Source organism: Triturus cristatus, chromosome 5_2, assembly GCF_964204655.1.
Source record: "Triturus cristatus chromosome 5_2, aTriCri1.1, whole genome shotgun sequence".
NCBI classification, from domain to species: domain Eukaryota; kingdom Metazoa; phylum Chordata; class Amphibia; order Caudata; family Salamandridae; genus Triturus; species Triturus cristatus.
In genome coordinates, this window is record NC_140588.1 from 803125537 (window position 1) to 803138207 (window position 12671).

The window sequence follows — 12671 nt, forward strand, 5'->3', positions numbered from 1 at the left end:
ATGACAATTTAAATAGGATGAATTAATCAAAAGAAAGAAAGACGGGGAGACCCAAAGAAATTTGCAAGAGAGAATTCTTATTTATAAGTAGTTATAACAGCACTAAAGCACATTATTGTATAAGTAACTATAAGTGGGTTGTGCATTAAACGTACTTGTGACAGTGAACGGCGCAGTGACACAATGGGGTGAAAAACAGCGTGAACGGCGCAAAAATGAACAGGAATGGTGGTCAATAACACAAATGAAGATATATACGAGATAGAATTAACACTTTAAATTATTTAGATTGACCACATTGAGGCCAAAGATAATGCTGAGTGGTCGGCGGCGTTTCGACCTTTCTTAGTTTAGGTCGTCATCAGGACCAGGTTACTTGGATTCATAATGGTGCTGAATGGTGGGCGGATGGTCCAGGTCAAGGAGCAAGGGATAGGAAAGGGATCCAAAGGGTACCTGCAATAAACACCAACGGGGCCACGAAGAGTAAGGAGTGGTCCACGTTAGTAGCCAAGGTTTGCAGGTCTCTGCGACAACCAGAGTGTTGCGCGATGTCCCAGGGAATTGAAGTGCAGTGACTGGATAGTGATACTGATCTTCAATGAAGAATGTCGATCACACCGGAAGAAAGCACCGTGTCAGTGAACCGCTATCGTCATTTAGCGGTATGTAGGAAAATGCCAGGAGCCGGGAATTGGTATCGCTCAGCCGCCTTGAACACTCGCGGTCTAAGCGGAAGGCCGTGGGGAGGATGTGGCAAACTGGTGAGTGAAGGGTCCTGTCGCGAATGTCCAAGTCCTCATCCGTTCGCCACATCCTTGTGCTTATACCCCAAAGTGCCTTTAAAGTAGGGGCAGACTTCAAATGATTTCTCTGAAGTGCAAAAGTATCCCTTTCAACCCAGTCCTGTCTGCCAGGATATATGTGGGAGATAGTCAGCCCCTTTGGGTGAGGACAGGAAACAGCCTATGTGAGCTACCTCTCCCCCTTCCTGCCCAGGAAGGTTATCAGAATGCAGATGAGTCCTCTGTCACACCCAGCCCTTCTAGTGTTTGTGGCTGCCTATAAGGAAAGCACAAACTGTAGCTGTCACCCAGCCCAGACGTGCATTGGAGACAGGCTGCTGTTATAAGCAGAGTGAAATGTCCACTTGCTAAAAGTAAACCAAGGAGATGATGGACGGAGCGCTGAAACTTTTCAGACACTCACCCCCCAGTCACAGATCTGGGGTGAATCCATCCTCGTTCTTTAGCTCACTTTGCCATCTCAGTTCAGACCCAGCGATATGCAAATAGGTCTTGTCCCTCTGCCTTATGGGAACAGTCCAGCCCAAACTGCCAAGCCAGGTCTTCCCTGGCCCAGAAACAAGCATCCTGGGTCCGGTTTTGGGGTAACTCCCTTCATAAGCTAGGCTAGCTTGATTCCAGTGGCAAAGTGAGCAAGGGGCCCACGTCTGGGCATACCCTCCCAACTTAAAGTGAACAACGACTGCACCCATGAGGCACAGGGTCAAGACTGATTTGCATATAGCTGGGTCTGAACTGGGGTGGCCAAGTGAGCTAAAGAACGATCATGGATTCAACCCAGATCTGTGACAGTGGGTGAATGTCTGAATAGTTTCAGCACTCTGTCTATTGTATCCTTGTGTTCACTTTCTAAAAGTTGCATTTCTCGAACAGAAATGTGAAATCAAGCTTCACCAGCAAAGAGTATTTGTCATTACCATTGTTAACATATCAAACATAAAAAAGCTACTCCTTTCTGATCAGGAATTACAGTTTAAAGAGTATTTTATGGAATCCCCACTGCTAGCCTGCGAGAGGAGTAGGCCTCCCAGTAGTGAAAAACGAAATTGGCTATTTGTCTCTACCAGGAAGTGTAAAACATAAAAGTACATGTCCTACCGTTTACTTACATAACACCCTGCCCTTAGAGCTAACTACGGCCTACCTTAGTGGCAACTTAAATGTAATAAAAGAGGAGTTAAAGGATTGGCAAGGAGTTTTAAATGACAAGTCAGAGTGGCAGCAAACTCAACACACAGGCCCTGGAGTGGCAGGCCTGAGACAAGTTTGAAAGGCTACTTCAGTGTGTGGCACAATCAGTGCTGCAGGACCACCAGTAGCATTTAATTTATAGGCCGTGGGTATAAAGTATACCGCTTTACAAGGGACTTGCAAGTAAATCAAATATGAGAAACAGGTGTAAACCAATTATACCATGTTCAGAGGAGAGAGCACCTGCATTTTAGCACTGGTCAGCAGTGGTGAAATGCCCAGAGTCCTGAAGCCAAAAAAGCAAGGTCAGAAAAAGAGAAGGAGGAAGGCAAAAAGTTTGGGGTAACCCTGCAAAACTGGCCCTTGCCAAAAGCTTCAAAGAAATATTCAGACCACAGCTGATCGTTCCTCGCCAGAACACTGTGGGCATGGTAATATTGGGCTTTTATATGGCTATTTCCCACAGGAGCTCTGTCTACAGTGTAGTGACACACCTCCTGTTCACTGGTCCCTTAAACTCCCCGGAGGAAATGCTAGGAAAACTTGGGAAGATTTCGCCTTCTGGCCTTTTATATTAACCAGCTGATTGACCTTCGAAGATATGCTCAGAAGTAGATCTGCTACCTTCAGGTGGCTCAGTGATATCATACACAGCATTTGATATGCGGTGCCAATAGCCAGATGATCACCCACAATGCTCATGACAGAAGATAGTACTCATAGCTGTGATCCTGTACACCCAATTAATAGATGGGTTTTGGCTTACAAGCCTAGGTAGTTCATAAATTACCCAATGACTGGAAGTGGCAATGTATAGAATGAGATTATGTCCTTGTATTTTCCAGAGGTTATATGTATGCTTTGTTTTGACATTTACAGGGCCTAAGCTAAGATTGTTCCTTCCACTGCCTGTACCAAGTCTGCTCTTTTGTTTCTGACAATAGGAATGGACTGTTGTTTTACTCACGCTTGATTGCTATACATGCCAGTAGCACACTTGCAGACAGTGCTGGGAATCCACTTGAATAGACACACCAATAACAAATAATGTAGAAGCACCAGTAACAAGGTTATGATAATGTTAACCTTACTAACATGCACCTAGTTAATATTTCCAGTATAACTGCACCCACATTCTCAGTCATTGTGCTAAGGTTATTAGTATTTGTTTCATATTCTTTCGTGGCCTGGAAATCTTATTTAACTTTTCCATTCATTTACTTTTGGTGGAGAGGTACAATTCTGCTATCACTTTAATAGAAGTAGAAGTATCAAGCTAAGCTTTCGAAATCAGGGGATGGATAAAATCTCAGAAGACATAACTCCATGACTAAGCTTTGACCAGCCAAGCACTAAAGGAAGGCTTCATAAAACAAAAAGATACTGTCGGGTTTATCACCTACTGCAGTGGTCCTTTCAATCCAACAGTCTGGTAAAACAGCAGATTTAGTCAATGAGCTGCCCATCTCAATGATCCTTCGGGCAAGAAAGGATCCCTGCTAAATATGACACATGTTTCTCCAATTTATTTAATCAATATGGACGCCAAATTGTTCACCAAGATTTTGGCTAGTATGCTTCATGGTATACTTCAGTAACTAGTTGTGTTTATTAAGAAGCATAGACAAAACACACAAACAAAAGGCATCATACCTATGTGAATCAGGATCTTAGTCCTACCTGAGAAATGCATTGTTTGAAATCATTTAAGACTATTCGACAAGTAGGCTGTCCTTCATGTTGTTAAGCAAAGAAAATCCAAGGAGCCCGCTAACATTGTGTATATTAGGGTAATCCATTCAAGAGGGATGATGCGTATGATCTATCTTTGATTTATAGTCAATGGACAAGGAGAAAAACAGGCCAGACATCATGCTTTGAAAGCACAAGAAAAGCTTGAAGCTGAGAGCTTTATTCCAAATTTTGGGGAATACTGGGAGGTAATGCAGCATGGGGGGGGGGGCACAAGACTGTTTTACCTCCACATTATGACTTCTGCAGGTTGAAATTCAAGATGAGATAATACCGCACATTTTCCCCATTTTGAGCTGAAAAACTCATAATCGTGTGGTTGTACTTGCACAAATTTTGCCCGCACTCTCCTGGTGAAATATGCGCAGGGGAAAGCAACTGGGTCAGTGCAAAATTCAGTACAACTTGAATGCCTATCTGGGCACAAACCTTATTTGGCAGCAATACCAGGACTTTCCGAGTGAAGGGACTAAGGGGGATATACAAAGAAGTGACGGAGTCAGGCGTTAACCTTCATGGCTTAACACCTCACTGTGCCTCTTCAAAACACAAGGCTGCACCATATTTACAAGGATATGGTGCAGCATCGCGTTTCCCCCTGTGCTGGTGCTACATTTAGCAGTGTAGCACCTACGCAGGCACCCTTGCACCATAGTGCAAGGGTGCCTGTGTGCAGGGGAGGGTTGTTTATGTGTAGGAAGGTCTCTCTTCCTGCACATAAACAATCCTGAAAGGCCTTCTGTCACTTCTATGTGTGCTGCTTTATGCAGAACACATGGAAGGTACAAAATGTCTTTTTTTGTTTAAGGATTATTTATGTGCATGAAGGGTCACCTTCCTACACATAAAGAATATAATGCGATCTGCTTTTTCCATGTGTGCTGCACATGGCAGCACACATGGGAAAAGCAACAACAAGGAGAAATAAATAATTTCTCCTTGTTTCACCAAGTTAAGACAAGGTTTTCCCTGGTCTTTATTTTGGCGCTTCCTCCTATTTATGCTGCCCTTGTAAATAGGGGGCAGCGTCCAAATCAATGGGTGTTGTGGTGAAACGCCCACCGCAACACCCACTGCCCACCGCTAAGCATAGTGTGAAAGGGGGTCTTATTTACAAGGCAGCCATGTAAATAAGGCGAAGCCCCTATTGCCATGGAAAAGTCACAAAAAGTGACATTTTGTGGCGAGAGGGGCTTGTACATATGCCCCTAATTGTTTTGCAGAGCGGCAAAGGAGAAGGTGAGGATAGACAGGCTTTGCTGAATTTATATGGTGTCAATATCCATGTATAGAAAATGTGGGGCAAAAAATGCCTTAAATTGGATTGTTTCGTTTGTTTATTTTATTATGCACAGTTAACCCCTTCACCGCGGAGCAAATTCCGCCGCGGTGCGAGAGGGGGCGGGGTTGGGCGTGGCGCTCTTGTACTCAGGACGGCCCCCGGCCGTCATAAATCACGATGGGCATGTGCTCATGAGGACCGGGAGCCAAACGAACTCCGCCCACTTCTCACATAGGTGGGGAATTAATACCGCGTGGGCGGAGCGGCAACGTTCGGACGGCTCCCGGCTGTCATGAGCACATGCCTACTGTGACTCATGGCTGCCGGGAGCCGTCATGAGCACTCAAGGAGTTAATAAAAAACATTGCACAGTTGAATGCCGTCAAGATAAAAATCATTATGGTACTGCCATAAAAGCATTAATACACATGTTAAGAGTGCTATGCGGTTCTTACATACAAATATACAAAAAAAGCTGATAAGACCATTCGCAGAATGACATTAAAATATTACATTAAAAACAAGAACCCTTAAAAAGTGTATGCTGCGGTGCTTCGTGGCAGTTGTGATGATGGATTGGTGTGGTGTGCAGCTATAGTATAAAACAATAGTGCCATTCGGCCTCAGCATGGATTGTAGGAAGTGCGGACAATGTCAGGAGAAGAACCCTGATGGCTAAGTGGCACGACGGGATTTACTATCTTGGCGGCTGCTTTTTAAGTTGTTATTATTGAGTCTTAAGGAGCAGCCTCTGACTGGCATCTCGGTCACTTCATTATCCGGTTACTGGTGGGGCGATCCATCCGCTCCTATGATGTTAAGTCAAATTTTATTTAATTTTTATTTATTTTTAAAAAAATTATTTTTTGTTTCGCCATTGTGAGAAATTTGACACTCTACATTTCAATTGTGTGGCCCATGAGTCAAAACATGCCAACACTGCTTGCCGCCGGGTGCAAATTCCTAACTGTTTGAGTGGGATCTTAAGCAGCTGTATCCTCTCTTGCTCCTTAAATTGGATTGATTCCTAAACTGCAATTAGGTTTAGGGCATTTTAGGTATTAGAGCAAGTTTGGACTTCATTTTGTATAGTTATAGTGGAGATTTGAAGGTATTGTTTACAGCACTGGAAGATTTACAAGTCAACTACCCATCTGGGAGATGGTTAACCATTGCAGGAGAGCTCCTTGTGGGTGGGGTTAGGGTGTTTTGAGCTTTAGCGCATGATGTAACTGTCACAGGTGCAGAGGTACTGGGGCCCAATGTTTTGAGGGGCTCCAGTACTTGTCCCTGAGTTATGACCTCCTTTACTTCTGGATCTGGGCGTCAGGGATGATTTATCCATATTTGCATGGGGGCCATTGCATTCCTTCTACCCCACTGCATTTAATCTACCCCACTCCTCTATTGTTTTAGAGCTGCCTCTAATACGTTTGTCACAGTTTTGCTTGTGTTACTTTTTTTGTGAGGGATGAGAAAGGTGAACTCTCGTTTGCGCAGTGTGAAGGAAGAGTCGTGTTAGTTTGTAACATTATAAGAACGCATTTGTTACAGACCGTATGGATGTTTTGGGGATGCATTTACCCTCGCGTTTCTTAGGCACAGGTAGCATTAGCACTGCACCTTTAAATGCTGCTTTCGTAGCAGGGTTCTCGTGAAGAAAAAAAACTAGGGTCAAACACTGAGCCATCGATCACTGACAGCCTCTGAAGCATCTTTCGGCATCTAAACGGGAAAACACGGGCTAATCCGCTTCACTGGGTCGGGATTAGGCGGTTTATGGAGGTGTCAGCTGTAAATCGAGTGTAAACTCGAGTGAATCAGCGTGGACCTGCGCGCTGCCGGTGGCAGTCGGCGGCTTTCTCGGTGCTGCTGCGATGGACGCAGCGGCTTCGCCAGAGCTCGGCTTTCAAACGCAATTTTTAAACACCTGAGAAGAGTGGGTCATATTTCATCGCCGCAGGCTCGATCCCAGGACGTGGAAGACGATTTGCCGTGCGTAAAAGAGATGGCAGAGGCCAATCCCCAAAGAGGCAGGATGAGGTTCCGAAGGACTGCGGTAAGGGCGCCCTGCCTGCAGCGTTTCAAAGCGCATCCCAAGTTCACGTGCAGGGACGCTGCAGCGTGCCGCACGAGCGCTGCCGTGGCACAAACTGCTGAGTGGCCCTGCGCGGGACGCGCGCAGACAAGGGAGCTCCTTGAGGAGAATGTACCAGCTGGGGATCTTGTAGCCTTTCGTGCTGGCGCTTGTAAAACATAAATACTCGCGCGTGCGTTTTTTGCGTATGTATATGGGAAACCATTAAATAAAACCGGTCTCCTATTTTGGACAAGAGAAAGGGAAACCGCTTTACGAATAAATGGGGTTTGTAAATGACTTAAATAGGTTAGGTGTTTTGCACTATTGAGTTTTAATGCATAAGTCTCAGAGAAACCGTTCAGGCTGGGCAAAAATCTGCAAGGTACCACTAATTACCCTCCTTGAAATGAGGCTCTGACTCGCAAGCTTGGTTTGGGGTTTGTCGCTGAGAAACACAGCCCCCCCCCCCCCCCCACCCCACACGCATACTCTCCACTACATCTAGTCATTAAATCAGTACTGCGGAACTATTCCCAGAAATGGGAATCAAAATGCAAGAAAGTACACGGCGCTCATCTTTTGTCTTTAGGATTCGATGCGCTCTGGATGCAAATTAGGTATCATGCGGTCCTTCAAATAGCCCTTCTCGGACACATCTACCCTCTATCTAGCGCTGGCTAGCGTTTTCTTCAGGACTTCTGGTTTGTGTAACCCTCAAACTTCCAAGGTCTGAGTGCATGGCAAACGTCTAAATAGAGCTAAGAAGTGCTTATGGAGTCCCGAGTCTGTGTGAATCCTTTCACGACTGCCCCCAGCATGTATAGGGCCCCAAAATACTTTTTAAACCTGCTACGCTGTGTGTGTTTGTGTATGTACTAGGTGAACCTGTGCATCAGTTCTCTGCACACATGCACACTATATTTAGTGGATCAGTATTGACTGTAACCAGGGCACAAGTCCTATAAAAAGAAGTGGGGGGACTGACGTGTGCAAATGACGTCACAACATAGCGCTATAAAATAAATAAAATAGTGCTATTTATACATATAAATTCTATGACAGGCCAACCCATCTGACAGTCTTGCCGTGTCTGCATTTATATACAGGGACATGCCTCTATTAAGTACCTGTGAAGAGAAGGCAAGCTGTGTGCCTTTGTTTCCCTCTGTGGCATTTACATTTAAGTGCGAGGTTCCAGACAGCCCCAATCAGCACATACAAACAAAAGTTGGCCGGATGACCTCTTAACTTTGTCCCAGCTGAAGGTGAAAAAAAAGGCTTCCTCGCTGCCTGCACGTTGCTGCTGGGAATGGACAGCAGACAACGTGCAGGCGCTGTTGAACGTGTCTCGGTGTTTTACACCAGGACAAGTTCAACATATTTCTGCGGGGCCTAACTTATTGGCAGGGGGGACAGCGTCCACCCAGTGACAATAGTGGGTGAACCTGCGTGTACCCCCGACTCGTGCCCTGACTGGAACCTAGTCTGAGGTCACCCAAGTTGCCTTTTTCAGTTCACACTCAGGGCCACTTTGCCTTGGTGTTTTTCCTAAATACTCTGTCTGCTGCTGGATTCTAGCAGTGCATGGTCTCAGAGTTTTCAATAGGAGAACCATCTATGACCTTGGGCCCTGATTTTGAGTTTGGCAAACAGGACACTCTGTCACAAATGCGACAGAGTACTGTGTCCGCCAAACCCTAGGTCTGTCTGTCTCATTTCGAGATGGAAGGGCCTTAAGTTTTCCATCGATGGAGCTCCCTTTGGCTCTGTTGATAGGAAACTTCCTATGACAAGCAGACAAGTAGGGGCTATCGGAGAAAGAGGATTACACCGTGTGCCCTTTTACTCTACCAGTCGCTGGCAAGAAAAGCCAGGTGGTGAGGGACAGAAAAAAGTAATGACCCCCCACAACCGGGGAGAAAAATCCCAGGATGTGGGGGCATTAGTATTTTGCTTTTTAGAAACAAATCCCACTTTGGGAGTTTCTTCCCGAAAAATAAAAACTTTGAAAAAGTTTTGTGAACTGCCATCAAAACTAATGGTGACCTTCCTCCGAACGTTTTGGTCTGCAGATGTTCAAGGTACATCTTTCTCCAGCCTTGTGAGTAGGATAGCACATCCCGGAATAAGTCACTCAAGCCAGGCACTTTAAATTCCTGGTATTGATTTATTTTCATAGAGGGAAATTGACAAGCACTTGGTTAAAAGAGTGCTTTCTCAAAAGGCCCTTGACCAAATACTTAAAAAGATTGGTTAGTGCTTGCAAAGCAACTTCGCCAAGATCTAATTATTGCCAAAGGAAAGTTGAGCATAGTTTTGTGTAGGGTCGTTGTCTTACTAACGTTTCAGCATCAGTTGCTTTACCTAATTCCTGCATACAACTTATGTACCCCAATTGCTGAGCAGTTCTTGAACTCCTCAGATCAGCCCATCGTTTGTGGTCCGCTCCAAACACACTCATTTTTTAACACAAATACAGAGGCCATTTTGACCTCTTGGAAGGGAGGAGTTGCGACACAGCCCAACACTACATGTGTCTTTCCCAAACTGTGGTACCTAGTTAGCTATATAAATTGGGTGATTGTCTTTTATGTAATTTAGTCCTCCGTGTCCAAAAAGTGCATATGCTCTGTGAAATTCAACTAGCACTTGTGAAAACAAGGTAGGCTTTTCACCAACTCATACGTTGAGCACAGTCTAGCACATAGTCTCAAAAGCAGGCATGTGGTACTACTTTCCAGGGTGGGGCTGCAAAGGCAACCCCATTTGAGGTAAAAACACTAAATTTGACATTAAGCAAGCCAGTTGTCTTTGTGGTTTTTAAAAGTAATGTCTAGCAGCATAGTCAGATAATTCATATTTAACAAGTGTACCTTGTAGCACTTGCATTTTGAAATGAGCATCATTGACTAAAAGGGCCCTGCCACCAGCAAAGTTGTAGTAGTTTTCACATTTGTGAACTGGTGCTGTTTCAAAACCATATGTCTTCTAGTTTTGGCTCGGAAGAGATTAAGAACACCATTATTGTGTATATTTCTAATTATCAAAATCAAAAACCACCAGTGATTGTTTTTTTGTATGTCAAGAAATGACTTTTGAGAAGGTTGGTATATTCCTACCTATTGAGTAACTTGATTAAACCCAGTGGCTGGCATCTGCTCCTCCACGTGTTCCATGCAGCTAAGCAGTCATTGGTGTCTTTCATACCTCAGTCCAGCCTGTGAGAGGCTGACATTGTGTGAATTTGATGCAGATCTGAAGGTATCCGGATATTAGTCTTACTGACCATCAGCTGCCTCCTCAATGGCATACGTTTACTGATCCGAGCTTTGTCAGGCATAGGGCTTTCACCTTTTTACTACCTTATGTTCTGGCGACTTCTTGACAGAGGAAGTGTGTCAATTCTCAAAACCTAGCTCACACAAACAGCAACATTTCTCCTGTTGAACAACTAGATATCAAATTAAAACAACCCAGGCAACCCAGGTGATCACTTTGAAGAAGTAGGGTCTCAGGGACAACCAAGAGGCTTACTCCATGTGAGGAATAGGCACGGGTACCTGTGAGAGGTGTTTTTCACTTTGGTATAAGGGGCTGGGGTTTGGGTAAGAGGAATGGAGAGAAGTCTTAGACGGAGCAACATTAAATCATGTATTGAAGGTTGTTTCTGTGGGGACCTTGTGCAACTCAAGTGCCCCATTGCTAAATTCCTATTAACTGTACGTGAATGCTTTAAAGGTGCTCTGAAATATTTAGTTTGTACAGAATGTAATTCGTAGTTGTTATTGCTTTAGTTAAAGCAAGTCAGAACAGGCCAGGATTCATTGTAGGTTTGTCTGGTACTGGGGCCGTTTGAGTAATCTCAAAGAAATTGCAAAGGAATGTTTTAGTGGTGCTCTGAATTGCTCTCTTCCACCTCATTAACATTTGTCTTCCTTTTTTAGGTCTTGCAGACCTAGCACTGGAGCGCGCATGCGCTCCTCGCCCTGCGAGGCTTATATTAATCGATCCGATTTCAGAAAGGGACTTGAAGCCCCGCCCACCATTCCTATTGGCTGGTGTCATCGTTTGTGCAAAACGCTAGACTCTGATTGAAAATGAGGCTTCTTGGTTACCGCCCTGTCTCCTTTTTGGGCGGCCCATCCCGACTGGATGTTTTGTTTACGGCGTGACATTGTCTCATAAATTAGTCAGTAGGCACTATTTTTTTCCCCACAATGGCAACAGCTTGTTTACAGACCCCATGCAGCGCAGAGTCCTTCTGTTGCCATCTCCCTCAGGCGCCGCTGGGGCCATCCAACGTGTCGACAGCTTGTTTTATCATGGTCGCAGTGTTCCGTTTATCTGGTCTGTCTGGTTTGAGGAGCATGTTTGGAGTCTCCATTTTAGTTACTAGATATTTACAGTTGTAGAAAGAAAACGATTGTCGGTAGACCGGCAGGCTCATTCCCCCGCACCCGTAAATGGAAATTTTTATTTTTGTCAGCCCAGTGACCTCCACACGGTCACTATTTTGTCAACACTGCGCCGACGTCGCCTGAGAAACACAGCCTACGTAAGGCCTGCGCAAAGCTCCAGATCCTCGGACTCGCGTGAGCAGGTCTGCCGGAGGTGTGTTTCGTTAAAAGCGAGGCGAAGAAGCAGGGATTGTCCTTAACGTTACTAAGAGTATATCGTCTTTCTTAACCAAAATGCCTCTCTGCTTTCAAACCCTGTCGTAATTCGTGACGGTAATTATTATGGAAAATAAATTATTTTTAAAATTACCCTTTTTTTCTACAAACAATGTGCATTTTAAATGAAACCCATGCCTTAGTCCCATAGTTTACTGCATAGTGTGACCACTAGAATACACCCTCGCCCAGTCTCGCTCAATGTGAAAGTCATCTTGGTTTAGTGCATATCTTAGTGTCAGTCACATTTTAGTGGTTCAAAGTCCTTTAGTAGAGATACTTTGTGTCCTTTGGCAACGTATTTATAGTTTATCGATAAAATTAAGGTTTTAGAGCCAAGTGGACGGTTTAAAATGGCAATAATAAATAACATTCCTCTACATATTTACTTATAGACTCGTGAAATTCGCACACGAAGGAATACAAATGCAAAAAAATTTTACATATGCAGACAGGCAGCTGAATATTCTCTGGCATGGTGTTTCTACACAGGGAGCAAATATCTATACACAAGATGTCATTCCTTTAGAACAACCTGAATTTATCAGGTAAATGAACCTAACCTAAGAGAGAGAAAGGTGTCAGAAATCTATTGGATTCTGAAGTACACCAAAAAGAAAGAAAAAGATTTTTTCTTTCTTGAGTCCCCTCACTCACCAGGGTTTCCCCACGGTGACATGCTTCGTCATTGGGGTCCTCTACGGGCTGAGGCGTGCTGCGACTTGCGGATTACGTAGGAGCACTAAAAGGTACAGATTATGTGTAGTGCAAGTGAGAGTGGAGTGGAGTGGGAAAAAGTGTATTAAAATAATCAGCTAGTGGGCCAAATACATTTTATTCTTGCTCCTAGCTAATTGGTTTAAAAACGGGGTAATATGCTAAAGGCC

General features: G+C 44.5%; 1 protein-coding gene across 3 annotated transcripts in view; it reads left to right on the top strand.

Moving 5' to 3' along the window:
• The window catches only part of MCF2 (MCF.2 cell line derived transforming sequence), an 830978-nt gene that overhangs the window by 317555 nt on the left and 500752 nt on the right, over positions 1 to 12671 (top strand). The window contains exon 1 of one of the 3 annotated variants that reach the window (XM_085607962.1): positions 6925 to 7090. The exons of the other annotated variants lie outside the window; for them this stretch is intronic. Coding sequence (XP_085464088.1) covers positions 7040 to 7090 — 51 coding nt within the window. The 5' untranslated portion in view covers positions 6925 to 7039. Of the gene's footprint in view, positions 1 to 6924; positions 7091 to 12671 lie in introns of those variants that run through there. 3 annotated transcript variants of the gene reach the window in all.